Source organism: Chionomys nivalis, chromosome 4 (assembly GCF_950005125.1).
Source record: "Chionomys nivalis chromosome 4, mChiNiv1.1, whole genome shotgun sequence".
Classification (NCBI taxonomy): domain Eukaryota; kingdom Metazoa; phylum Chordata; class Mammalia; order Rodentia; family Cricetidae; genus Chionomys; species Chionomys nivalis.
Window position 1 is genome coordinate 101,656,336 of NC_080089.1, and position 24,786 is coordinate 101,681,121.

General features: G+C 44.7%; 1 protein-coding gene across 1 annotated transcript; it reads right to left on the reverse strand.

Moving 5' to 3' along the window:
• Positions 1-20,945: 20,945 nt before the first annotated feature.
• On the reverse strand, positions 20,946-23,335 carry LOC130873063 (U8 snoRNA-decapping enzyme). The gene is made up of 3 exons (XM_057767589.1): positions 23,172-23,335; positions 22,823-23,092; positions 20,946-22,075 (listed from the first exon to the last, which is right to left on the reverse strand). Exons 1-3 carry the CDS (start codon positions 23,307-23,309, stop codon positions 21,896-21,898), a joined length of 588 nt encoding a protein of 195 aa, XP_057623572.1. The 5' UTR covers positions 23,310-23,335; the 3' UTR covers positions 20,946-21,895.
• Between the last annotated feature and the right edge of the window lie 1,451 nt (positions 23,336-24,786).

Below are 24,786 nucleotides of genomic sequence, written 5' to 3' on the forward strand. Positions count from 1 at the left end.
TTTTCCAAGTTGCCCTGGGAAAGCTGCCCTGGGCTGTATATCTTTCTCCCTTCATAAGTACCGATGACAGTACTCAATCATGAGTCCTGTCTGTCCAGGGGATCAAGGGGGTAATATTGGGACCTCAATACCATCAGTCAAACGGTATTGACCTGTTCTCAAACAAAAGCCATCAGTCTGTTGATAAGAAGAAGCAAGATCATTAGGGCCTGTTAGAGCTGGAAGCAAGGTTGTTAACCAAGGAGACCAGCTTAGCAAGTTTTCATCCAGCTTCCGCATGAGCGTTCTGTTCTCTAACAAGGCCATTGAACATCTAATTACCCCAGAGTGATTGACATAGAAACAACATTCTTTCCCCAGAAGAGGAGGTCCAAACCTCTTAGTATCAATACAAAAATTTATGACTCAGTTTATCCAAATAGCTTAAACCCAACAAAGTTAGCAAAGACAAGGAGGCTAAACATAAATTTTAAAGCCTGAATAGACCTCGAACAAGGAAATACATTTTTACATTTTAATGTAGTTTTCCATGTTATAGTGATCCTACCATTACAGAATTTTCCTGTTGTTATTTTACACCTGAAGTTTTGTCTATGTTGTGAATCTCAGTTTAAACATCTGACATACAGGTGGTCCCAGACTACCCCTGTACAACCTCTAAACGACTGAGATTCGTAGGCTTGGGGTGCTGTTCCAAGCTCTCTATCAACCTGCTTAGGTCATTGTCTTCTGCATCACATGAAATGAACACTTTTGTTTCTAGTTAGCTTTTGGTGCTTATGGCTCTGACCCTAATTTTTAGCTTGTTATTTTAAGTTTAAATATTAACAATATAAAACATAACATAAAACATTTTATAAGCACAGATGTCTCTCAGCCTTATAAAGTTGTTTAAAAATTTTTTTCTAAAAAATTTAAAATCTCTTAAATGTCTTTCTGCAATATTAAGAATATCAAAAGTCGCCGGGCGGTGGTGGCGCACGCCTTTAATCCCAGCACTTGGGAGGCAGAGGTAGGCGGATCTCTGTGAGTTCGAGACCAGCCTGGTCTACAAGAGCTAGTTCCAGGACAGGCTCCAAAGCCACAGAGAAACCCTATCTCAAAAAACCAAAAAAAAAAAAAAAAAAAAAAAAAAAAGAATATCAAAAGTCCCCCAACAAAAGAAAAGTAATATTTTAAAATGATATTAATGCAAGTTTTGAAATAAGAGACAAAATTGCCGCATCTGGCCTTGGCAATGAAATAAAGTCACTGTTTTGAGCTTTAACTTATGCAAATGTCAACAATTTTCCCAAAAATTTCATGTTCGTATTCAATAGAGCAATTAGATTTGTCATTGTATTTTTACTTGTTATTCAGTAAGGAATTGATTTTTATTAATTTCAGGATTGAAAAGTGTCTTTCACATGAAGTAAAGTCATAGCAGGATTAGTTTGTCAGAGATTCATAGAAACACATCCTCAATAAATGTCCCAAATTGTACCGCTTTTTACACCTTCGTCTCCTTGGGATAAATCTTAATATTTTGCCAGAAAGCTCATCACATGTCAGTATTACACTTGGTAAAACTTCCAAAGGTCATCTTGTGCAGAGATAGAGTGCTGGATTGTGGACACTGGTCTGACTGGATCTTGTTCTAGAATAAGGTCTGGGTGAAAACTATCAAGGTTGCCAAACTGCCATTTGATTTATTTATTTTGTTGTGTATGTGTGTGTGCTCGTGCACGCACGATCACATGTGTGCGCACGTGCACATGCACACACACATGCACAAGGCATGTGTGAGTGCCCATGGAGGCCAGAAGAGAGTGTCAGATTCCCTGGAGTTGTGGGCCTTTGTGAGTCACCAAGTCAGGTCCTCGGCAAAGGCAACACATGCCCTCTGAGCCATTTCTCCCAGCCCTCACCATTTGATTTCCTGTCATTCTTCTTGGTGCTCTTCTTTAGAATTTGGTTCTATTTTTCATTCTATTTCTACTTATGACTATGAAGAGGAGTTGGACACACTTGGTTTATCAGAGAGAAGACAGGAAAAGGGTCAAAATGAGAAAAAAATATGCTGCAGATAAAAGAGAATAGTCTTACATGTAACATGTGAAATGTTCCATGTATACAAAAATACATGTATGTGTTTATATATGTCCATGGTGTGTGGCAAAGGCCAGCAGACTGCCTTCTAGAATGTCCTACAGTGATAGAAATGTTCTCTTCCTGTGCCATGAAAAATAGTAGCCAGAAGGCACATGTATTTTCTGAGCACTTGAAATATGATTCAAGTAACCAAAATAGTGAATCTTTAACTTGTTTAATTTGAATTTTGAAACTAGGTAGTGTGTACAGCTGCAGACTATAGTCTTCAAAAAGCAATAGACAAAATTTATTTGTATTGCCGGGTGGTGGTGGCGCACGCCTTTAATCCCAGCACTTGGGAGGCAGAGGCAGGCAGATCTCTGTGAGTTCGAGGCCAGCCTGGTCTACAAAGGGAGTTCCAGGACAGGCTCCAAAGCTACAGAGAAACCCTGTCTCGAAAAAACAAAACAAAACAAAAAAATTATTTGTATTTTCTTTCTTCTACTTTTTTGTAGTGTTTGAATATGTCTACACTTAATTGTGTACTCAGGAAAGGAACTGAGAAAAAGTGGTCTTTATAATGTTTAAGAGCTTACACTTAGGGAGCTGGAGAGATAAGTCAGTGGTTAATGGTACTGGCTGCTCTTCCAGAGGATCTGGGTTTGATTCCCAGTACCCACATGGTGGCAAGCAATCATTTTAAATTCATTACAGAGGATCTGGCTCCCTCTGCTGGCCCCCAGAGGCACTGCACACATATGGTGCACAGACACACATGTAAACAAAACACCCATGCACATAAAATAAAAATAATCTAAGCATTTTAGAAAACATTTAGACCTACCCTGACAGCCTTATTCAAATCCTGTCCTTACTATTTTCTTACTTGTTTTGGAGCAGATTTCTCCAGCTCAGATTTCTTTCCTCACTGGACCTGTGGAGTACATGTGTGAAACCTATCTTGTATGGGGGGTTATTGTGAGGAATAAGTGAATTCATGAATGTAAACTATGTAGTATAATTCCTAGCATGGAATGTCTACCATGTTTGATAAGAGTAGAAAATATAAGTTTTATTAGTTGTACTTGCCAAGGGTTTGACTTGGGAGTAAGAGAAGATTCTGGCTATGGAATTAGATACTGATGAGCTTAGAAAAATGCTATCAGCCTCGAAGGAGACTTTAACTGACAACTATTACTAATTCTGGTGAAGAAACAACTGATGCTGTATGTCTTATATAAGAACAATTATTTCTCTTTGGGGATAAAGCCTGCCTGGGTCTATCAAAGTAGGAGAGCCTGGATCATTTTGGTGACCTAGCTGCAAGGAAGTCTGGAAAAGAAACTCATTTCTAGCCAGCACTTTCAACTTCTGCAGGAAAGGTGGTCATAATTTGAGAGTTCTCACCAAATATAAAGGACTTCATGTGCTGGAGAGCAAAAATAATAATAATAATAATAAAGATGAACAGATATGTATGTATACATCCCTATACATACTTTTAAAGATTTACAAATGTTTAAGTATGTGTATATGATTGGGCCTGTGTGTAGGTATGTATGTGCACTAAGATACTGATGTCCTTGGAGACCAGAGGCATTAGATCTCCCTGAAGCTGGAGTTACAAGGAGCTGTGAGCCACCCAGTATGTGTATTAGGGATTGAATTTGGGTTCTCTTCAAGAACAGTCTCACTCTTAACAACTGATCCACCTCTCCAGCCCATATCTATACATGTTTGTGCATACACATATATGTGTATATAACACATGTGTGTGAGTGTACTAAAAATGCTATTCAAACCAGGGGATGGCAGAGGAGAGCAGGAATTAACATAACAATGTTAAGTAGACCTGCATTCTCACTGGATACCATTTAAGGGTTGTTATGGAATAATCTTTTTGTACATTGTAAAGATGTATCACTGATTGGTTTAATAAAAGCTGAATGGCCAATAGCTGGGCAGGATTTCCAGGCACAGAAGAGGCTAGGAAGAAGAAGGGGAGATGCCAGGAGACACAGAGCAAGCAGGATGGGCACTTTGGAGATGATCCAATAAAGCCACAAAGTAGAAAATAAATTAATAGAATTGGGTTAATTTAAGTTATAAGAGCTAGTTAGAAACAAGCTTAAGCTATGGGCCAAGTTTTTAGAATTAATAAGAAATATCAGTGTCATTATTTGGGAGCAGGCAGGACAGAGAAAGACTTCTTACAAAGGGCCACCTGAACTCCCCAGATTCTGGTTTTTTGAAAGAGTGTTGAACTGTAACAGCTGAGATCTATGAAATGCAACATTATCTGAGCATCTCTGTGATTGGCAGGATTTGAAATGAAGGATCAGAGAGTAAAGTCTCCCCAAATTTTCCACAGCATGGTGATTCTAAAAATGAAATTTGGGATTGTGGGATGTATTTTAGTAGTGGTGTGCTTGCCTAATGTACATTGTTTCCCTAATATGTACAGTACCACTACTGGAGAGAGAGAGAGAGAGAGAGAGAGAGAGAGAGAGAGAGACAGAGACAGAGACAGAGACAGAGACAGAGAGAGACAGAGAGAGACAGAGAGAGACAGAGACAGAGAGACAGAGAGACAGAGACAGAGAGAGAGAGAGAGAGACAGAGAGAGAGAGAGAGAGATACTTAACGGGAGTTTACTTCTGATCCTGAGGTGACTGAGAAACAGGCAGTCTTAGCCTCCCTAGCCCCAAGAACCAGAATCACACTGAGTGAAAGCCAGCCACAAAGAGAGCATTTTTTATTTTGCATATATGAGGTAGGGTGGGGGAAGTAGGAATTGACTAGGGGGCATAAGGGAACATTCTAGGGATGATTGCAACATTTTTATAAATCATGATTGGGATTTAGCTTATAGCAGCATACGCAGTTGTCACATAGGATTAGTATATTTTTCAGTGTGTAGCTTTATTTTAAAAACAAAGCACTAAGCCGTCATTGAGCTTCAGGTCCTCCACGTAAGTGATTAGATATAAGTGATACTGGTATCCATGACTTACTTTGAAATACATCAAAATGCCATTGGATAAAGGAGGGGCAAGGGAATGGAGGGATGGATAGGAAGGAACAGGAGTAAATCGGTGGTACCGTCAAGGAGGTGGGTACATAGACAATCAGTGGTACCGTCGAGGAGGTGGGTACATAGAAAATCAGTCTTCAATTTCATCTTTCATTTATGTCTGAAATTTTGGGAATGCAGAATTCATTAATATCAATAAAATGCTAGTAATTAATAACTCATAAAGTAGGGAAGATTTTGTGTACTTATAGATGCTATAGAATTCCACAGCGGGAGGAAGCTCAGGAGCTTGGTTTCAGCAAACTCACTGAACACAGGAGGAAACTAAGGCACACAGAGAGAAGGAACTTTCCTGCGGCCACACAACCAGGCTCAGGAAGGCAGGTTCTCTCACTCTTGGTTCTGGAATGTAGGATGTAGGAAAGGGTTTGGCGTCAGATTGAAACTTGGGTATTAAATGCATTAAGAATCTCTGCACTTTCTGTGTAACAATACACCACTGCAAATTATAATCTCTGAGATCCACCCAAGCAGTTAGTTCAAGAACCAGTTTATACGGCTTGTAGACACCGGGTTCAGAAAAGGGAACGAAACAATGCTTTATTTTAAGACGCTTAATTAAAGTCTTTAGCTACTCATCTGTTTATTGCTGTATTCTAAAGTGGTTTTGTAACAGCCGACTGCTTTGGCAGGGTGTAGAGAAACGCGGTTATTAACTACCATTAGAACCGTCTCACCGAGCCGTTGCTGCGCAGAGCTTCACCATGCTTCCTGGGAGCCAAAGTTTCACACCCAACACTCTTCAAAGGCGAATGACTTCAGAAGAAAATATGCAAACGAATCATTAAGAGCTATTATTAAATCCTTCTCAGGGCATCTGAGTCATCTAAAAGAAGATTTAGGTTTGGCTTAATTTGAGGAGAAAATAAAGGGCTATGTAACATTGTGTAACACAGGTATGTGTATATATATTATTCTTCAAACAATATTCCTGGTCCCAGATCAGGTTTCCCTGGGTGTGATCCTCCCATACCTTGGAGAGAGGCGAGTGCAGAGGTGTGCTGATCCTGTGGTCTGAGGAGTATGAGGAGGCATTTACAACTGTGTGTACTGGTTCATGTCTATAATTCCAGTACTTACTTAGGAAGCTGAGGCAGGAAATCAGGAGTTTTGACATTAACCTGGGCAACAGAGTGAGGCTCTGTCTTAAAGAAACACAAACTTGTCTTGGGGGCCTGGGGAGATGTTTCAGTTGCTAAAGTGTCTGAAAGCATGCGTACCTGAGTTTGATCCCCAGCATTCACATAGAAATCCAGGTGCCTAGGTGTGTACTTATATTACTAACACTGGATGGGAGTGTGGGAGAGGTGGATCTCTGCAGTTCATTGGAAAGCCATTCTAGTCAAATCAATGACAGACCATGTTCTAAAATATAAGGTAGAGAATAAATAAGAGTGACCTTTGACATTGATCTCTGTCCTATGCACACTCACACAGAGAGAGAAAAACAGACACAGAGAGAGAGACAGACAGACAGATATATGCACACACACATACACACAGAGAGAGACAGACAGACAGACTCACACACACACACACACAGAGAGAGGGAAGAGAGAGGGAAGAAAGACAGACAGACGAGAGAGAGAGAGAGAGAGAGAGAGAGAGAGAGAGAGAATTTGAACCTCCTCCTAGTTCTGTCAAGTGGTGGACTACCATGTACTGTTGGCCTCCTTCCCGAGATCTACCCTAGAAAAGCTGTGGGAGCAGATCCAAACTTACATCTAGAACATTACCACCACATATCAAAGTGTAAGAACCCCCGGGGAGAGAGAAGACTGTCTAGAGCAGGGAGCGTGGGCCCTCGGAAGATGACTGGAAGGCTGAGATCACAAAAAGAACAGGTCGAGGAAAGTCTTGAAATGCTACCCTTACCTCCTGACTGCCTGGCTTTGAATGGACCCATTGGAACGTGACAGCAAGTCTTCACTGTCAGCTTGAATACATGTAAGGTCACCTAGGAGATGGAGTCCTAATTCTCTGAGTGTCTGTGTGAAGGTGTTTCCAGAAGATTAACCAGGGAAAGAAGACCTACCTTGATGATGGGCAATACTATCCCGGGATCTGGGGGCCCAGGTAAAACAGAATGGGGAGCAGGGAACAATCTAGTCCAGTGCCTCCATTCCTTGGCCTTCTGTTTCCTGACCAGCCGTGAAGGGAAGAGCTCTTCCACCACAAGCTCCTGCCTTCATGAGAGTGTATTCAGATGTGTGGGTGGGGCCAGGCAGAGGACTAAATCTTCTAAAACAGTGAGCCAGAACTCTTTCTTATCTCACTTCAGTGTCAGGTAAGCTACCGATAGATGCAGAGAGCTTCAGCACAGGGGCCAGAGGTGGCCAGAGGTCTACAATGCCATGTGGGGAGACGGCGATGAAAGGACTGGCTGGCTGACATCCGCCATCCACCCATTCACTCTTCCTTACTCAGATTCCCAGGACAGCAACGCTCAGCGTAGAGATCACTCCAGACAGGGTGGTGTCACACAGGGACAGTATTTCCGTGGGTTAAGTGGGTTCTCAACAGAGCAAGTACTGATTGGAACTTGTGAAGCAGTCGCGCCAAGAAAACACAATAGACAGTTCACAAAGCTGGGTCATGTGGCTCATGCCTGTAGCCTCAGTCCTTGGGAGGTTTAACTAGGAGAATAACAAGTTCAAAGCCTGCCTGGGCAACTTAGTGAGATCCTGTCTCAAAATAGAAAGAACTGTGCATAGTGCACACACCTGTGATCTCAGAACTTGAGAGGGCAAAGCAGGAGGGTTAGGAGTCTAAAGGTTATGATGAACTTGATTGAAGCCAGTCTAGGCTACATGAGGTCCTGTCTCAAAAACAAAACAACAACAACAAAAGAGTGAGCTATAAGCCTATGGTAGAGAGTTGCCTAGCACACATGAGTCCTGGACTCCATCACCAGAAAGAAAAAGGGTGAAAGACAGGGAAAGAAAATAGAAAAAGTGAAGTATTGTAGTGAGATTGATATCAGGTAATATCAAGTAAAAGACAGAGTGTAAATTCTTTTAAGAGTTAGGAATAAATTCCACGGGGGAATAGCAATCAATATGAAACCAGATGTCCTAACAGCAATACTGGATTCAACAGACTCTTAATTATGTGGAGAAGTACTTTGCATATAGATTTTTTTATAGCTGATTAAAATGTCTTTTAAGTGTGAGTGCGCAATAAAATTTTTCTTAGATAAACAGGTGCTCATATTTGCAACCCAGACAGGGGCTGTTAACAATGAAAATAAAAGCCAAATAGGTACATCAAGAAATAAAGAAGCTAGTAGTAACTCAGATGTTGTAGCAAGATTTACTGTCCAAAAAAATACCAATAGGGTAGATGAAGAGAGAGAAATAAAATAAAATGAAACCAAGCCAATGTATTTGTCTTGTTAGTAAAAAGATGATAACATGATAGAATGAAGATAGATGGATGATAGACAGATGATAGATAGATAGATAGATAGATAGATGATAGATAGATGATAGATAGATAGATAGATAGATAGATAGATAGATAGATAGATGATAGATAGATGATACATAAATAGGGAGGCAGTTACATAGGTTATAGGTAGATAGATTAATATATAAGAGAAAAGAATTCATTCCCATACAGGCATATGACTATGAATATGGCTTTAGACTAATAACTATAGAAATTAAGGTGTATAATATTTAGCAAACACAATATTATAGATCATTGAATTATATACAAGCAAGAACATGAGAAATGAGAAGATAGAGTAGATGGGGAAAATTATAAAATATACATACTTATAAAATGTAATTATTTAGGTTAACTATCTTGTACACAGTAGACATTTGACTGCCTCTTCATAGTGAGCCCATATGGTAAATATGGCCAGACACACATGTACATACATGCACACGTGTATGTGCATAGACATACACATACATATACAAACTCGTGCATACACATATACACACAGGTACATACACATTCATACAGGCACAGATATATAAACATGAACACAAATGTACATGCCCAGACATATAGAAATGTACAGACATGCACATACAATGTCATTGGATTCTAAAGCAAATACGTTCAGAAACATGCCTCCAGGCCCCCAGGGGGAGGCAAGGCTCTTTCTGGTGGTGAAAGTCCTGATGACTGACGGTTTTAAGGATGTTGCAAATCGATGCAAAAATGTCCTAGCCTGTTGCAGCCTGTGAGATAAATTCAAAGACAACACTTGAGCTTTAATTTGACCCTAACCACATTACTAATTTTATAGTCACTTAAGCAAAGAAACGCTTCAAAACATCCTTGGAAAACGGCCTAATCTCGTTTTTCAATTGACTGCTTGAGGTCTGGATGCGGAGGCTTGGATGTTGATCTCTGGCGCTGAGCTTGCCAGCAGGGCCGGCAGAGATGAGGCTGTTTGTCTTTCGTGTCTCCACCCAAGCGTTTTAAACAGCAATGGAAGCCCTGTTAGCCGTGTGATAGGTTACCATGGTACAGAATCTGGGGATCCTTTCTGATTTCAGGCTCTTACAAAATACAGGCACGGGAAGGGGGCTGCCAAGGAGGACAGTGATTTCAAATAAAGCCTTTAGCTCTGGGGAGTTGTTTGAAATCAGGCAGAACAATACAAGTTTCATTTTGTGTCTTTTGCACTTCAATTGAGAAGAAATAATAGTGTTTAATTCAGAGCCAATCTCATAGCAATGTTACTGTTGATTTGAATGTTGTAGTTTTTGTGGCCCCCTCATGGAAGAGCTACGATGAGAAACACATGGAACAACCCAGACCAGAACAGCTAACCCAGGTGGGCTGGCTGCAGGCTGCAGACACAGGACTGAAATACATGTTTATGCTACATGCTGCTGTTGATATATGAAGACACAACTTCCGCCTCACAGTAAGAGTTTATTCTGCAGGCAGATATGAGTGACTATGTAATAGTCTCATAGCAACAGAGCAAAGAGAGTTATGAACCTTTCCAAATACAATGGTGGGTACCTCAGCTACAGCAATGGGGAAGCCTCTACCATGGGCCGTGTGTGCTATTTTGACATTCTTAGCCTTTGCGTAGGTGGAATTGAGGTGTCTGTTATACAATTCCAGAAGGGTTTACCTGGTACTCATCAAGATGTTAGGTTCCAAAGAGAAGTGGGCAATAAATGTTCTTTAAAAAGCAAAGATAGCAGAAGACAAATTATCAGTAGGCTCTGGAACTGCAATGTTCCCACTGCCCACAATCACTGAAATTCTAATTCATCCGTCAGCCTTGTAGAATGTTAATGTAGATGTCGCTTCTTTGGGTGCGGCACTTCCGTGCACACTGCCGAGATGGCGAGTTCCTTACATAGCGTTATGTGATCATTGCTAGTTAGTTGGGAGTTAATTGCTGGTACATTGACTCAGGTTACTTAATCAATCTGTCCAGAGTCTTCCTCCCACCTTAGCGACTGGCCCAAAGATGATCCAATCACCGCAGCGCAGAGGACACAGAAAGATGAGCCGGCTTTGCCTTGGAGCTGTTCTTGTACATGTGAGACTCCAGCGAGAGAACAATGGACTCAATAAACCTGACCAAATAATCCAAAATCCCGTGTGCCTCTGAGAGTCTTCGGTATGAACTAATAAAAGGTTGCCTCTGAGAGTCTTCGGTATGAACTAATAAAAGGTTGAAATTGAGCCTTGTGTTATTTATAAGTAATACACGCCCATCAGCAAATGGAAATGTATCTGCAGTTCCAAAATGATATCTGCCTGTCTACACTCCTGAGAGGAGGGAGGCCCACAGTGTTCTATTGTGGCTTCCATAATAAAGGAAGATGGCTTCACTTAAGCAAGAATGGTTTTTCCTTCACATCTGAAGTCGAATGCAGCTCTTGAATTTGCAACTTAAATTGGACATTTGACTAAGGAATTCCAGGAATTTTGGCGGCCAGGAGCAAGGAATGGGAGAGAGAACTGGAGAATGAGAAAGCGAGAGGAGCAAGAGGAGGAGGCGGAGGAGGAGGTGGTGGCAGTTAGGCAGTATCACTGCCCTACATGTAATGAATGTAATGCAGAACACAAGAGTGAGCCCTGACACCTGCCTGAGCAACAGGGCACAACATCAGGGGCGTGAGCATCAAGAACCAGCTGAACATCAGGGATGTGAGCATCGAGAACCAGCTGAACATCAGGGATGTGAGCATCAAGAACCAGCTTTAACACCTAGACGCCAACAAATGGACGAGCAGAAACTAAGCCTGTACTGGGCTACCCTTGAGAGTCCAATTTCTCTTTCTTGTTTGTCATTTTAAAAGAGCAGACAAGGGCCTAAGGAGGTGGCTCAGTGGCGAAACACTTAGCATACAGGAGTGAGGAGCTGAGTTCAGATCCCAGACCGCACCTAAGGACAGATACAGCACCATTTGCCTGTAAGCCCAGAGTTTCTATTGAAGGATGGGTGGCAGGGACCGAATGCTTGAAGCTGGTAGGCTAGTTAGATTAGTGGAGGTTCAGGGAAGCCCATGTGTGAGCTAAATACTTATGCTTAGATTACACATTGTTCTATAGCATTATTGTGGTCATGGGACCGAGGATGCCACTGTGCCTCCTTAGACATATCTAAATGTCTTTTCTCCTCTGTTCCTCTCCTTCCTCCCCTCTTCTTGCTCTGCCTGCTCTCTCACACTCTCTTCTTTTCCTTGCTCCAGCAATTGCAAAGAATGGACTCTACTTCTAGCTGAAGATGAGCCCTTGTCCCCTGTTAAGGGTTAATCTGGTAGAGCAGGTCAGGGATCACTAGGAAGGAGGACTCATGCAGGGTGATCATCGAGACAGGGTTTCTCTGTGTAACCCTAGCTGTCCTGGAACTCACTATGTAGACCAAGATGGCCTAGAATTCACAGAGACCTGCCTGCCTCTGCTTCCTGAGTGCTGGGATTAAAAGTGTGCACCATGTACCTTGCTACGATAATTATTTTCTTTTCCATAATTTCTACCCTTCTGGTGCAGTCACTAGGAGCTGCCATGAGGATCAACTGGGCCTGGGTCTAATTCTTTTCTTCTCTTCTTTTTCATTCAGATGCTGGCTAGAATCAAATACGTTTTAGAGTCCCTAAGCAAGGCTTTGGACTCCCTTACCCTTTTTCTAAACTCCCCTCTCCACTGTATGGATACCTACACCTGGTATTTGAATGCTAGGTTATCACTAAGCAGTGTGGCTTCTGTTTTTCTCCATTCTCTAACATTCCAGGCAGCTGAAAGATTGCAGGCTCCCTGTCCTGGGGGTTGCCTTTTAAACTCTAATAAATTGTCCTCAAACTTCTGTTTGAACCCTATTCTGGAACCACTGCCCATGGCTGTTCTTAAATTCTATATTTAACAGAGAAAACAAATCCATTCCTGCATCCCCAATGGCATTATTTAACTATACATAATATGTAAGCAGAGTTTTCCTGTCCTGCCCACCTGCTCCAAAATAACTGGCAGCCGCTCCCCCAAATAACTGTCTCAGAGACTTAATATTAATTATAGATGCTTGGCCAATAGCTCAGGCTTATTATTAACTCATTTCTGTTCCTCTATATGCTGCCCCGACACTCATGGCTTTTACCTCTATCCCGTTTTGTGTATCCAACTCAGTCTCCATCTGGTAGATGACTCTGACTCTGTCCTCCCCAGCCTATCATTCTCAGTTTGGCTTTCCCACCTAACTTTAACCTGTTCAGCTACTGACTGGTCAGCTCACTTATTTAACGAATCATAGCAACATACATTCACACAGTGTGCAGAAGGATTATTCCACAGCACTATTATGTGTTCTTACAGACCCCACCTAGTCACCATGATCAGAGTAAGACACACTGTCATCTGATGCTAGTGGCTCTGACCAGAGATTTACTAAATCAATTACCTTAAAACGATACCTCCAAATTGAAAGAATGTGATCCTTTCGCTTAGTCCATGTTAGTTTTAAAAGCTCTATATAGACAATGCAGAAAGATACTTATGTTGCATTGGCATAATTGAGAATAAAATCATAGAGACACTGTTTTATTAAAGGATATAAGGCTTTCATACTAAGAGAATGAATGATGGAGGCTTTCACATGTCGTACTTAGAGTTTCTATTGCTGTGAAGAGACACCGTGACCATGGCAACTCTTACAAAGGAAAAACATTTCAATGGAGCCGGCTTATATATTCAGAGGTTCGGTCCATTATCATTATGATGAGACATGTTGATGTGCAGCAGACATGGTGCTGGAGCTGAGAGTCCTTACATCTTGACTCAGAGGTAACAGGAAGTGGTTTCCCCAACACCCTGAGTGAAGCTTGAGTAAAAGAGACCTCAAAGCCCATGCAAATAGTTACACCCTTCCCCCAACAAGACCACACCTACTCCAACAAGGTCACACCTCCTAATAGTGCCACTCCCTATTGGAGTCATTTTCGTTTATATCACCACACATGTTAAGAAAATGAAAGACAGAATCTCACGGACCAAACAGGTGGAATAGGATGGGAAGTCATCTCTAGCACCGGTCAGAGGAAATCAATTAATAGTGAGTCTGGTCTCTAACTCAAAGCTCAGCATTAATTGTGCTTCTCTGCACCATGCCAATCGCTTGAAGATTAGAAAATGTCACAGTAACAAATTGCTAGGAAACCTACGGGCAACCTTGTGAGTTGATATGTGTCCTGCAGATTTGAAAATAAGTGTTTTATTGCATGATTTAAGGGGGAAGTGGATATTTGCTTTTTGTTTTTCTCTAGGGGAATCTTCAACATGACTTAGCTTCATTTTAGAGCATATTTCAAACATACACTTACACTGCATCCTAGGAAGAGGAATATTTAGGTTGCCATGGCAGCCCATGAACCTTTTGGCATTCTTCTACCTGTAGATGGCCAGTTTCACCAGTACCATTTGTTGAAGATGCTGTCTTTTTTCTAGTGCATATTTCTGGCTTATTTATCAAAAATCAGGTTCCATTGGTGTGTGGGTTTACATCTGGGTCTTTGAGTCGTTCCATTGATCAACCTGCCTCTTTTTAATACCATTCATTTCATTTTTATGACCATAGCTCTATAGTACAACATGAAACCAGGAATGGTGATGCCTCCAACAGTTCTTTGATAGTTCAGGATTATTTTAGCTATTATTTAGTTTCCCTGTACTACACTAAGAAGTTCCTGCATTTTCCAGAGAGCTCATGGGCGCTATCCATGTTCATGGGCGCTATCCATGTTCATAGATGCTATTCATGCTCATGGGCGCTATCCATGTTCATGGGCATTATCCCACGCTCATGGGCACTATCCATGTTCATGGGCACTATCCCACGCTCATGGGCGCTATCCATGCGCATGGGCGCTATCCATGTTCATAGACGCTATCCATGTTCATTGATGCTATCCATGCTCATGGGCGCTATCCATGTTCATGGACAGTATCCATGCTCATGGGCACTATCCATGTTCATGGGCACTATCCCACGCTCATGGGCGCTATCCATGTTCATGGGTACTATACTATCCATGCTCATGGGCACAGTGTCATCTTTTATCCAGACAAACTGGGATCTCTGTGTTTAGGAAATTTTTTTTAACCCTAAAATCCTGTTTCTTTTCCAGATGACTTGTCTGTTAGCACATCCATTGGATAAACAACAATCATAATTTTCTACTGTCTGGTCTCAATTCTACCATGGTCTATGGTCACTGTCATGTTTTGTGGGGTTTTTTTCCTAGTATTTGAGGGCATCCACTCTTCTGTCTGCACCAGAGGAACTTCTCCCTGGGTTGAGGTGCTCTTTGTTCTTCTGGGGCTCTATTAAGTTTTCTTTTTTAAACAGATCAGTTTCCTTAAACTCCTCCCTTGGAGTTGCCTGTGTGTCTCACCTCTTCCTCCCCTTCCAAGCTCCATGCTTTCCTTAAATCCCCGAGTAAGAGCTGTTTCTGTGACAAGATCAAGCCAGTCCTTCACCCTTCTATGATTCACAGTCCTTTCTTTGTTGCAGTATGGAACAGACCTGATGTCGCCACATCCCATTCCCTGAAGCCTACTGGAGTTCTTCCACTCTCTAACATGAGATCCCTCAAACATGAGGTCGCTCAAAGCCCTCCCCCTGTTCAATAGACCTTTGCCTCCATCCACACCCTGTAACTATTGCAGGGCGACAGTGAGTGTCAGGATGTCATAAATCTCGTCAGGTGTGACCTTCTGTAGTCTGAGAGGGTGGAGACTGTGAGGGTGGGAACGCCTGCCTGGGACCTCCTAGTCCAGGGGATGGATGCTGTATAGAGTGAGGGATTATGACATACCCACGCATGCATGTAATATGCATTGATCATATTCATGCCTGCTGCTCCTCTTCCTTGGAATGGGCAATCGATGAGCATCTTCTACAGGACTCCAACTCCAATGTCACCTGTAAATTTCATCACAGGTGAAATGTTCTCACCCATTTCACAACTTCCTATGTTCTGTTTCACCTGTGTGTTGGGGTACAGAATGTTTTCTGTAAGACGAAACTCCTTTGCCACTAGTCCCGTCTATTTCAGGCAGTCTCCCTCAGCATCAAAGTTCACTGGCAGGAGACCACCCTCCTTCCCCACGTGGTCCTGCCAGGAAACAGCAGTTTCACCCCTGGCAACTGACAAGGACCTGGGCTCAGGACAAAATGAAGTCTGACAGTGATTTCTGAAAACGGGGAAAACACAATGTTGAGAAGTAGAAACTTCTTGCTGATTCTGCTGAGACAGGCATCAATGTGTGTTAGTCATGGGGGAGGGGTGACCAGGGCCCCCCTCCTTCCCAGGAAGGAGCAGTAGCAGCCTTTGCTGACACAGTTCAGGCTGATCTGAGCAAAGCTAATGCCAAGTACTCCTTCCATTAACCCTCTCCCCAGGAATCACAACCCCCAGCTTGAGATAAGGAAGTCCAGGGCCCAGCTGAAGGTCCTTCCTGCTGGGAGCAGGGGTGGAGGTTGCAGGGGCTCCCATCTTCTTCCCTCCCCAGAGCACTGTGCTTAAAGGGGCACAGGGAGCCCTGTGTGCTTTCCACCCTGGCTGAGCATCCCCCAGCAGGACGGGAGCTGGTGAGAGGAGACATGCACAGTCTAGCCTGCCTCTCTCTATCCAGCCAGGCAGGCACCTCCAGGACCAGGCCATGGAAGTGTGTGATGGTGAAGGACCCCGCTGCCTGGGAGACAGAGATGCTTCTTCGAGAAGGCAGGGGAGCTGTCCTACTTTCTTTTTTAGTTGCCATGAAAAAACACCCCAATAACTGTAACTTAAGTGGGGACAGGGTTTATTTTGGCTTACAGTTTAAGGTACAATCTATCAAGATGGGGAAGTAGAGGCACGAGGAGCTTGACGCAGATGGCCACACTCTATCTGCAGTCAGAAGAGAGGAATGGATGCATGCTAGTGTTCAGCTGCTTTTCTCTGTTGTTCAGTGCAAGTCGGGGAAGCAGTGGCATCCACAAGGGGGCGTGGCAGTGGGGACGCAGGAATCTTCCCACATCTATTAACAGGATTAAGGTAATCCCTCACAGACATTCTCAGAAGCCCTTCTCCCAGGTGACTTTAGATTGTGTCAAGCTGACAGTTAAATCTAGCTTTCAGACAGAAATTATAGACACAAAGCCAGGGTCGGGTTAGTAGAAAAGACAGGGTGATGAAGTCCATGCTAGGGACTGCCATGTCTCTGCATTACACGGGCATCATTCTTTCCGTTGCAATTGTAGTAACTGACAGGAGACCCTCAGCAAGTTTCAGATTGCTGACTGATATTTCCTCATAGAGGGAGGGAGAAGGAAGAGTCATTACAAGCTCACTTGAGGGTCCAGCTACTTGTTCCCTCCTGCATACCCATGCCACCTACATGAGGTTCCGCCCGAGCTATATGTGGTCCTCGGAGTGCGTGAGTACACAGGAGATAAAATATTGACAGAATGAGAGACTACATGTATGCAGCTATGGGAGGTAATCGCTCACGCTAGGTAGGATTTTTTAAAGTAATTATCGATGTAGCTTTTTGGGAGGGTCAGATACTTGTTTGATCAAATACCCTGACCAAAGAAACTGCAGGGAGAAGGTTCTTTTGGCTCACAGTTTGAGAGTGCAGTCCATGACATCACGAAACTTGGGGCAGCAGGATCTTGAGGCAGCTGATCACACTGCATCCGTAATGAGGGAGCAAAGAGAGATGAATGCTGGTACCCAACTCGCTTTATTCAGTCCAGGGTCCAGCCCTCTGGATGGTGGCACCCACTGTAAAGACAAGTCTTCAGAATCTAATCTAAATAATCACTCGTGGGTACTCCTAGAGGCTTGTCTTAAAAGTGATTCTACATTCAGTCAAGTTTACAATCTTAAATACACACACACACACAGTGCACTCACTCATACACACACACATACACACACACACAAACTCTCTCTCTCTCTTCTCTAAGTAATCCCTCATATATGTTCCTGTTGCTGAATATTTGTACACTGTGAAGATGTGTCTTTTCTAGGGGCCTTCTGATAGGCTTAAGAAAAAGCTGAATAGCTAGGCAGGAGAAAATAGGCGGGACTTCCTGGAAAAGAGAGGAAGGCTGGGAAGAAGAATTTGGCATGGTGGGAGAAACCAGTGAGATGTGGGCACACAGAATGGAGCAGGCATACAGAATAGAAAGGTAAAAGACCCACACGACAGAATATAGTTTAATAGAAACAAGTTAATTTTAGTTATAAAAACTAGTGGGATAAGCCTAAAGGCCAAGCTTTCAAAATTAATAAGTCTCTGTGTCATTATTTGGGGGCTGGTAGTCCTGATGAGAAAGTAAAACTACATGCTTCTCTAAGTAAGCATGATAAATCTATTGGTTGGCAAAGCTAGTCTTGGGTGTACTTGGTATTTGGTGTTTTGTTGGTGCCCTGTCTGGAGTGAATAGACGTTTGTCTCCGGAGGAAGAGCTAACACCACAGCCCTGTAGGAATAGTGGGATCTCTACGGCTTCTCTCCACCATTCAATCCATCTGGTGGCTGGCGTCTACGTCACTCTGCATTGCTTTCCAGTGCTTTTCCAGCTTTCCCATTTTCAAGTGTTACTGACCTAGGAGACCATGCGTTGGCATGTCCACACTGTCCTTCTGTCAGCTCTGGTCATTTCTTAGTCATCAAGGATGCTGGCTCCTTATTTACACCTCGTCTCTACCATGTGTCCACTTCTGGCTTCAAATATACTTGGCAGCTCACCCAATTCTCTGCCTCTCCAGCCCAGGGCGTCACCCCTTAACAGCTGTCTCCTACGTCTGGCCAGTCATCCTGTGTTCTCACTTGGTCCTTAACTATCCCTGAGTTCATTTCAACTCCCCAGACACAAGTGCCTCTCGCTGTCTGAGATCCACTTCCTGGTCCCTACCTCATTAAGATGACTTGATGATCATGCTCAAGACAACTGTCTCTTTGTGCCCATCTTACCCAGACCAGACTCTAAGCCTCACATCCCACCACTGCAACCTCTCCCCTTATTCCTCCCTGAAATAAGCCCAGCACTGTGGTGGGTGTCTCCATCTGAGTTTCCGAACACTGACTAGTATGGTAGCCAGTTCTTTTGTCAACGTTTGGAAATTTTTAAGGGGAAGGATTAATTTCAACTCATCTTTTCAAAGGCTTCAGTTCATGCCTGGCTTCTTGCATTGATCTGAGGCCCAAGGCAAGACAGAAACAGTGTAGGAAAGGGTATGGTAGAGAAAAACTGGTCAACTCATGGTGACCGGAAAGAAAAGAAGAGAAACAAGATTGGGCCAACACCAGGCAGGCTATATATAGCTCCAAAGTCCCACTTTTTACAACCAGACCACAACTCTTACAGTTCCACTAACTGCCAACAGTTTATTCCAATTTTGAATCCATCAAGAGATTATACCATTGAGTAGGTCAAGGTTATCATGATCTTTCTGGAAACAATCTCACAGCCACACCTAGGTGTCCTTTACTAATCTCATAGGCATCCCACAATCCAATCAAGCTGGCAATCAGCATCTCCTCATCACGGGTGGGAAGGGAACAGGGATGCATGTACAGCACCCCCCCACCTGCCCCAATAGAATGCCTGACTTCCATTCTAGCAACCAGCTAAGGAAATTAACTCTGAATGTATAGGGTGGTTTCCCCTTTAAATTGAACACCTCACAGCTCAACCCTGCCTCGGAAGTATGTTGCCAGTCCTCTACCTTCACATTCCCTGACACTGCTTACCGCTTCCAGCAAAGCAATCAAAAGCTTTGATGCTCAGTCCAATGGACTTCTCTGAGCTAAGTCACTAAATTCTCTGAAGCACCTAGAAATGTTGAGTTTGTTAATCTAGCTTTCCCCCCTTGTTCCTTGTCTCCTTTACCATGTCCTACCCGTCCTCTCAAACCTCAGGGCTTTGACCTGCCCACTTCTTTTCTCTACCGATAATCTCAGAATAGTTTTCATGCTGTCTACTGAGTTAATTCACAGATGTATGTCTCCATGTCTTCAAACCTGTTCCCCTATGCACTGGGTTTTGTCTTCATCCACAACATGAACACCTTGTAGTTCAAAATTTAAAGCCATCTTTGCATCCCCTGCTTTCTTCCAACAAGCAGGCAACCAGGCTCTATCAGATAACACCACGACCCCCTCCCACCTCCCATGCCTGTCTGAGTACACCTTCACTGCCCAGTGCTGATCCAGGTCACCATCCTCTCCCATGAAAACCTGTGTCCGATTTCTGATCAACACCAGAAGTGACTTGCCTGAAACATGCACTTAGCCATGCCCTTGCCTGTATGATCTTGTACCAAAAGGGCTGCCACCTCTGAAGCACAGCCTCCCATTGCTTCCTGATGTCTAGTTATAGTGATCCTATTCTGCTCTACACTAGGCTCTTGCTAATGTTGGTGGCAGATCCTTTATCACTTCCCCCATTATATCACCAGCAAAAGGAGTGTAATCCCCAACCCTTGACTATAGTATTAAACGACTCTGTTGACTATCCATCATCCTGCAGCTTCTACCCTAGGCTCTTGGTACCCTTCTCTGGGCATCAAGTTATGGAGGAATCTCATCTAACTAGATCACCATATCCGGGAGGTAACATACAGGCGCTTTGGTCCCAGGCGAGCCTTTGAACCATCTCTACTAAGGTGTCAGATCTATGAATGAAGATACCTTAAATTCTCTTGACAGGCTTTATCTACCAGTTCAATACTATCTAGACTTTTGTTGTCTTGGCAGGTTGTCACGGACTGAAGGCTGGCCTTGTAGCCAAGGATGACCTTGAATTTCTGATCCCCCTGCCTGAGCACTGGGGTTACAGGTGTTATTTATGCAATGCCAGGGTTTTGACCAGGGTTGCATGCATGCTAGGCAAAGCTACATGACCTATATCCCCAGCCTCCACTGAGAATTTTGAAAATTTCCACATCTGTCACAGGAATGGTTTTGAAATAAATAAGTTACTTGACTGTGAAACATGTTGCAAGATCGCGATTAAGAAGTACGTGCTGGGGACGTTCCGACAAGATTTTCCCACCGCAGGCCCGTCACATATGCCCTTTTAGACACTTCTTTCCAGATTTCTTTGTGATTAGCCCTCTCTTCTTTCTGCCTAATGTTCTCTACCAGGGCTATTCAGGACCAACCCAAGTAAAAGAATGTCAACAGAACCACACCCGTTCCGTCATTTACTCCCTTGTAAACACGTGCACACACCGGCACCACAAGCAGTAACCTAGCTTTCCCAGCAGAGCAGTCACGGAGCTATGGTCTAGTCCCACACCTGCTTTTTCAACACTGCTTTATTGGGACATAACAACACAAACCATGTATCATGCGGGTAAGTTTGACATGACAAAGTTAAAGGGTTCCCGAACACCACGTGCCAGACAAGGCTTATAATATTTACCATGTAGTGCTATTTATGTATGACGCAGTGTGCCTACTCCTCACTCAGAAGTCTGGAGGACAAGAGTATTGGGCCTCCATTTCAGTTGCCATACCTGCTACCGAGCAGGGGTTAATTAACCCATATCTGTTGAAAGAACTGGGATTGGAGCCCCAGCCTGCCTTTTTGGATGATTGTTTTTGGCAGGGCAGGCTACTGAAAGATGAACATACTGGAAGAGAGGCATCAGGACTGGAGTCTCAGGCCTAGGTTCAGCCCAAGAATCCCTTGCCATGTGCCAACCCTCAGCAGTTGGGGAAGAAGAGTGAAGGGCTGCTTAGGCCTTTCCCAACTTTCTGAAAGCCACAGCTTTGCTGGGGCCTCAGGTAACCCCCCTGCCCGACCCCATGGCCATTCTCAGGGAGAAACCCCCTCCTCCGCTTCCCTAACAAGAATGGGCTGGGCTGGATCCTGGACCGCAGCCCTTGCAGCAGGTGGGAAAGAACCCAAACCCTACCACCATTTACCAGGAAGGAGTTGGATATGCCTGATGCCACATCACGGTTAAACTGGACAGATGAGAGTGTGCCAGCTGTGTGATCACAAAATGCACGTGTGCATACCTGGAGCTTCCGGGCTGTACAAGGAGGGACTCAGATACAACCAAGGCCTTTGATCCCTAATGCCATCAGACAGGTCCTCTGTTGGAAACACACCTCTGCCTTTAATCTTGCATCAACTTTCACCCCTCAGCCCCCAAAGAGAAAGCATTTGCCTCTCCCTCCCTCCCTCCTTCCCTTATACCGAAGCCCTCATCTTGGCTTCCATGGGTCCATGGTGGGCAGCTTCTACTTAGAAGCTGGGTTCTTGAGGTTTGCAATAGTGCCAGGATTCACAAGTTCCAAGTCCTGAAGGGCTTCTAGTAGCTGTTCCCGGGCAGCACCAATGAAGGAATTCTCCAGGAAGGTGGGCAGGCCTCCCACACCATCACGAAGGATGTACAGAGGCACCCGCACCAGGCCCAGCACCTAAGAAAAGGAGAAAGGCAACATGCGGTACTTCAAGTATCTCAACACATTCCCTTACCTACCGTGGAAAAGAGCTCTCCGGAGGGGAGATCTAACCCTAACAACCAGATAGAACCGGGCCCAATAATCCCACCTCAGGAAAGTTTACAAATGACCCATGCTGGGTACCGATCTCCACCCATGCTAACGCTGCTCCATCTTCTCCCTCATCCTCGCTGGCTACTGCCTCCAGGGACCAGGCATGGCTGTAGCAGTATGTCCAATCACAGAACTTACACAACTGTCTAGGTGTCACTAGGGTGATCAAGAAAAAGGCAAAAATACCCAAATCTTCCTCTGCCCTCCTCACTTGACCAGTGACTGATTCCGAGAGACTGTTCGGTCTACACACTGCCGCAGTTGGACAGTCACCTACACACACACACACACACACACACACACACACACCTTTCCCTAGCACTAGGATCACTGGCACACCTCCTGCTAAAGGAAAATAGGGGCCCAAGGTCAAGCTTTGGAGTGTCCTGAGTATTAGCATACAGAGCAGAAGAAAGCCTTGCGTGTGTGTTCTAGAAATCTCTCTGCAAAAGTTGCTAAGGGAGACCAAGTTGGTGGTGTTATCCAGCCTAGAAATGACCACGATCCCAACTAGTTCATGCCACTTGAGAGAGTGCCATGTCAAAATATCCTCCACCCAGTGGCTTTCTTCGGTGAGAGACGTGGGAGAGGGTCCCAGGCTGGTCCCACCTCCAGCCCGTGGTCCTTGGCTTGAGGTGCCCTGGCTTCCACCGCCTGCAGCTGCTCTGGCGTCAGGCGCTTGGCATAGAAATGGGCCACCACGCGCTGTCCGTCCACGAGGTGTGAGCTCCGATAGTCGGAGCGCTCCACGCGGAAGGCGGCCACCGCGTCGCCCAGCTCCTCGCGCAGTTCACGGTTCAGCCCGTCCTCCAGGCTGCTGTCCTGCGCGTCCACGAAGCCGCCGGGGAAGCCTAGGCGCCCGTCGAAGCGCATCTGCATCTGGGGGAGGAGAGGGACGATGGTTGGCCGGGAAGCGCGGGCAGCGGGGCGGGGAGCAGGCCGGTATACGCGTCCTCACCAGCACGGCGAAGCGCAAAGGGAAGCGGCCGAACAGCTTGCGGGGGTCGGGCGCGTAGAGCAGTGCGTGGCACGCGTGGCGCCAGCCCTGCCCCAGCGCCAGGGCCTCGCTGAGTTCCACTTTCCGATCCCCCGCCATCTCCTGGCTCACACTTCCGGGTTCCCGCAGAGGACAGCTCCTTGGGGCGGAGCTTCGCGAGACCCCGGCAGCAGCCAATCAGGATGGGGCTCTCAGGCTGAGCCAAAGATACCTTAGGGCTTTCGGAGAAACTGAAAGCCTCGTCAGGATTGGCCCTTAGGCCCCTGAGCCTCTGGTGCTGAAGCTTGGTGGATACAGGCTCAAGTGGTCATCTGGAGGGCTAGGAGGAGCAGGCTTTGGAGCCAGAGCAGAAATTTATTCACTCAGGAGTCCCGGCAGCTGAAGGAACGACGCAGTGTTCAGGAAATTGCCTTTGGGTTCTTCTGGAAACTAGGGCAATGGGGGAAAAGGAGAGATGGGTGTAGCAAGTGTTGAGTCCTGGAAATATGGGGATTAAGTGAATATAAATGGGGAGCAGGGTCAGCGCCAGGACAGGTTTCGTCCTGGGTGATAACACTTTTGGGAAGGGAAGGGAAGAGGCCAATGATAGGTGTGGTTACAACGAGCAACTGCATTGACCCTGGGCTCTGGGCAGTGGTGTGGAGCCTGGTACATAGAGTATATGGATATGCCACCGGCCATAGTTAGTTGGGGGGGGGGGGGTGGCTGACTGTGGATATGACAAAGTCTTAGCATGGTGAGGTGCCATCCTCTGGCTAAAGTTCAAGGGATTGACAAATAGCCTGGTTAAACATTAGGGTCATCTGGCAAAAGGCCTATAAAACTCTTTTGACAACTTCTAATCCCAGGATCATACCCCAGACCAACTGCAAGAAAATTGTCATGGGGTATTAAGGGGGCATGGTGGAGTTTTGTTGCTTTTGTTTGCATGTGTGTGTGCGTGTGCATGTGTTAGTGTACGTATGTGTAATTATTTGTGTGTGTATAAGACATGCAGGTACATGTTCACATGTGCAGGGAGGCCAGAAGTCAATGCTGTGTGTCTTCCTCTACTGTACTCTCCCTTATTTTTGAGAAAGTGTCTAATGCTGAACGCTGAGCTCACTAGCTATCTGGAATGGCTGGTCAGTGAGCGCTGGGGACCCTCCCACTCCAGTTCAGGGTTACAGGATGTCCACCGCTCCCAGCTTCTGTGTGGGTGTCAGCGATCCAGACTCAGATCTTCATGCTTGTTAAGGCAAGCATTTTATTGGCTGGAGATTCTTCCCAACCTGGCTTTAAAAATCACATCGTTTGTGAAACCACCGAGATGAAGAAGCAGCTTTATCGTCCTCCATGGTTTCGTCCTGACTTCCTGTCCAATCGTCGGGGCTGGAGGGAGACTGAGCCATATGCCCAGAGCTATTCCATGTGGATAGCGGTCCAGAGTCAAAAAGTAACACCATGGCTATTCTTGGAAGATAATAGAGGCCCCAAATGATTATTTTTTAGAAGACAGAGAAATAAATTACACATTGCCCCTCTGTTGAAAAAGAAAATGAACTCCTCTCAGGGCTACAATATTGTAGGAAGTTGA

Coding starts and splice junctions, on each gene's coding strand:
- LOC130873063 (XM_057767589.1), bottom strand. CDS start 23,309: ATGGCGGGGGATCGGAAAGTGGAACTCAGCGAGGCCCTGGCGCTGGGG. Junction 23,093..23,171: donor CTTTGCGCTTCGCCGTGCTG/GTGAGGACGCGT, acceptor CTCCTCCCCCAG/ATGCAGATGCGCTTCGACGG. Junction 22,076..22,822: donor CCAAGGACCACGGGCTGGAG/GTGGGACCAGCC, acceptor TCCTTTTCTTAG/GTGCTGGGCCTGGTGCGGGT.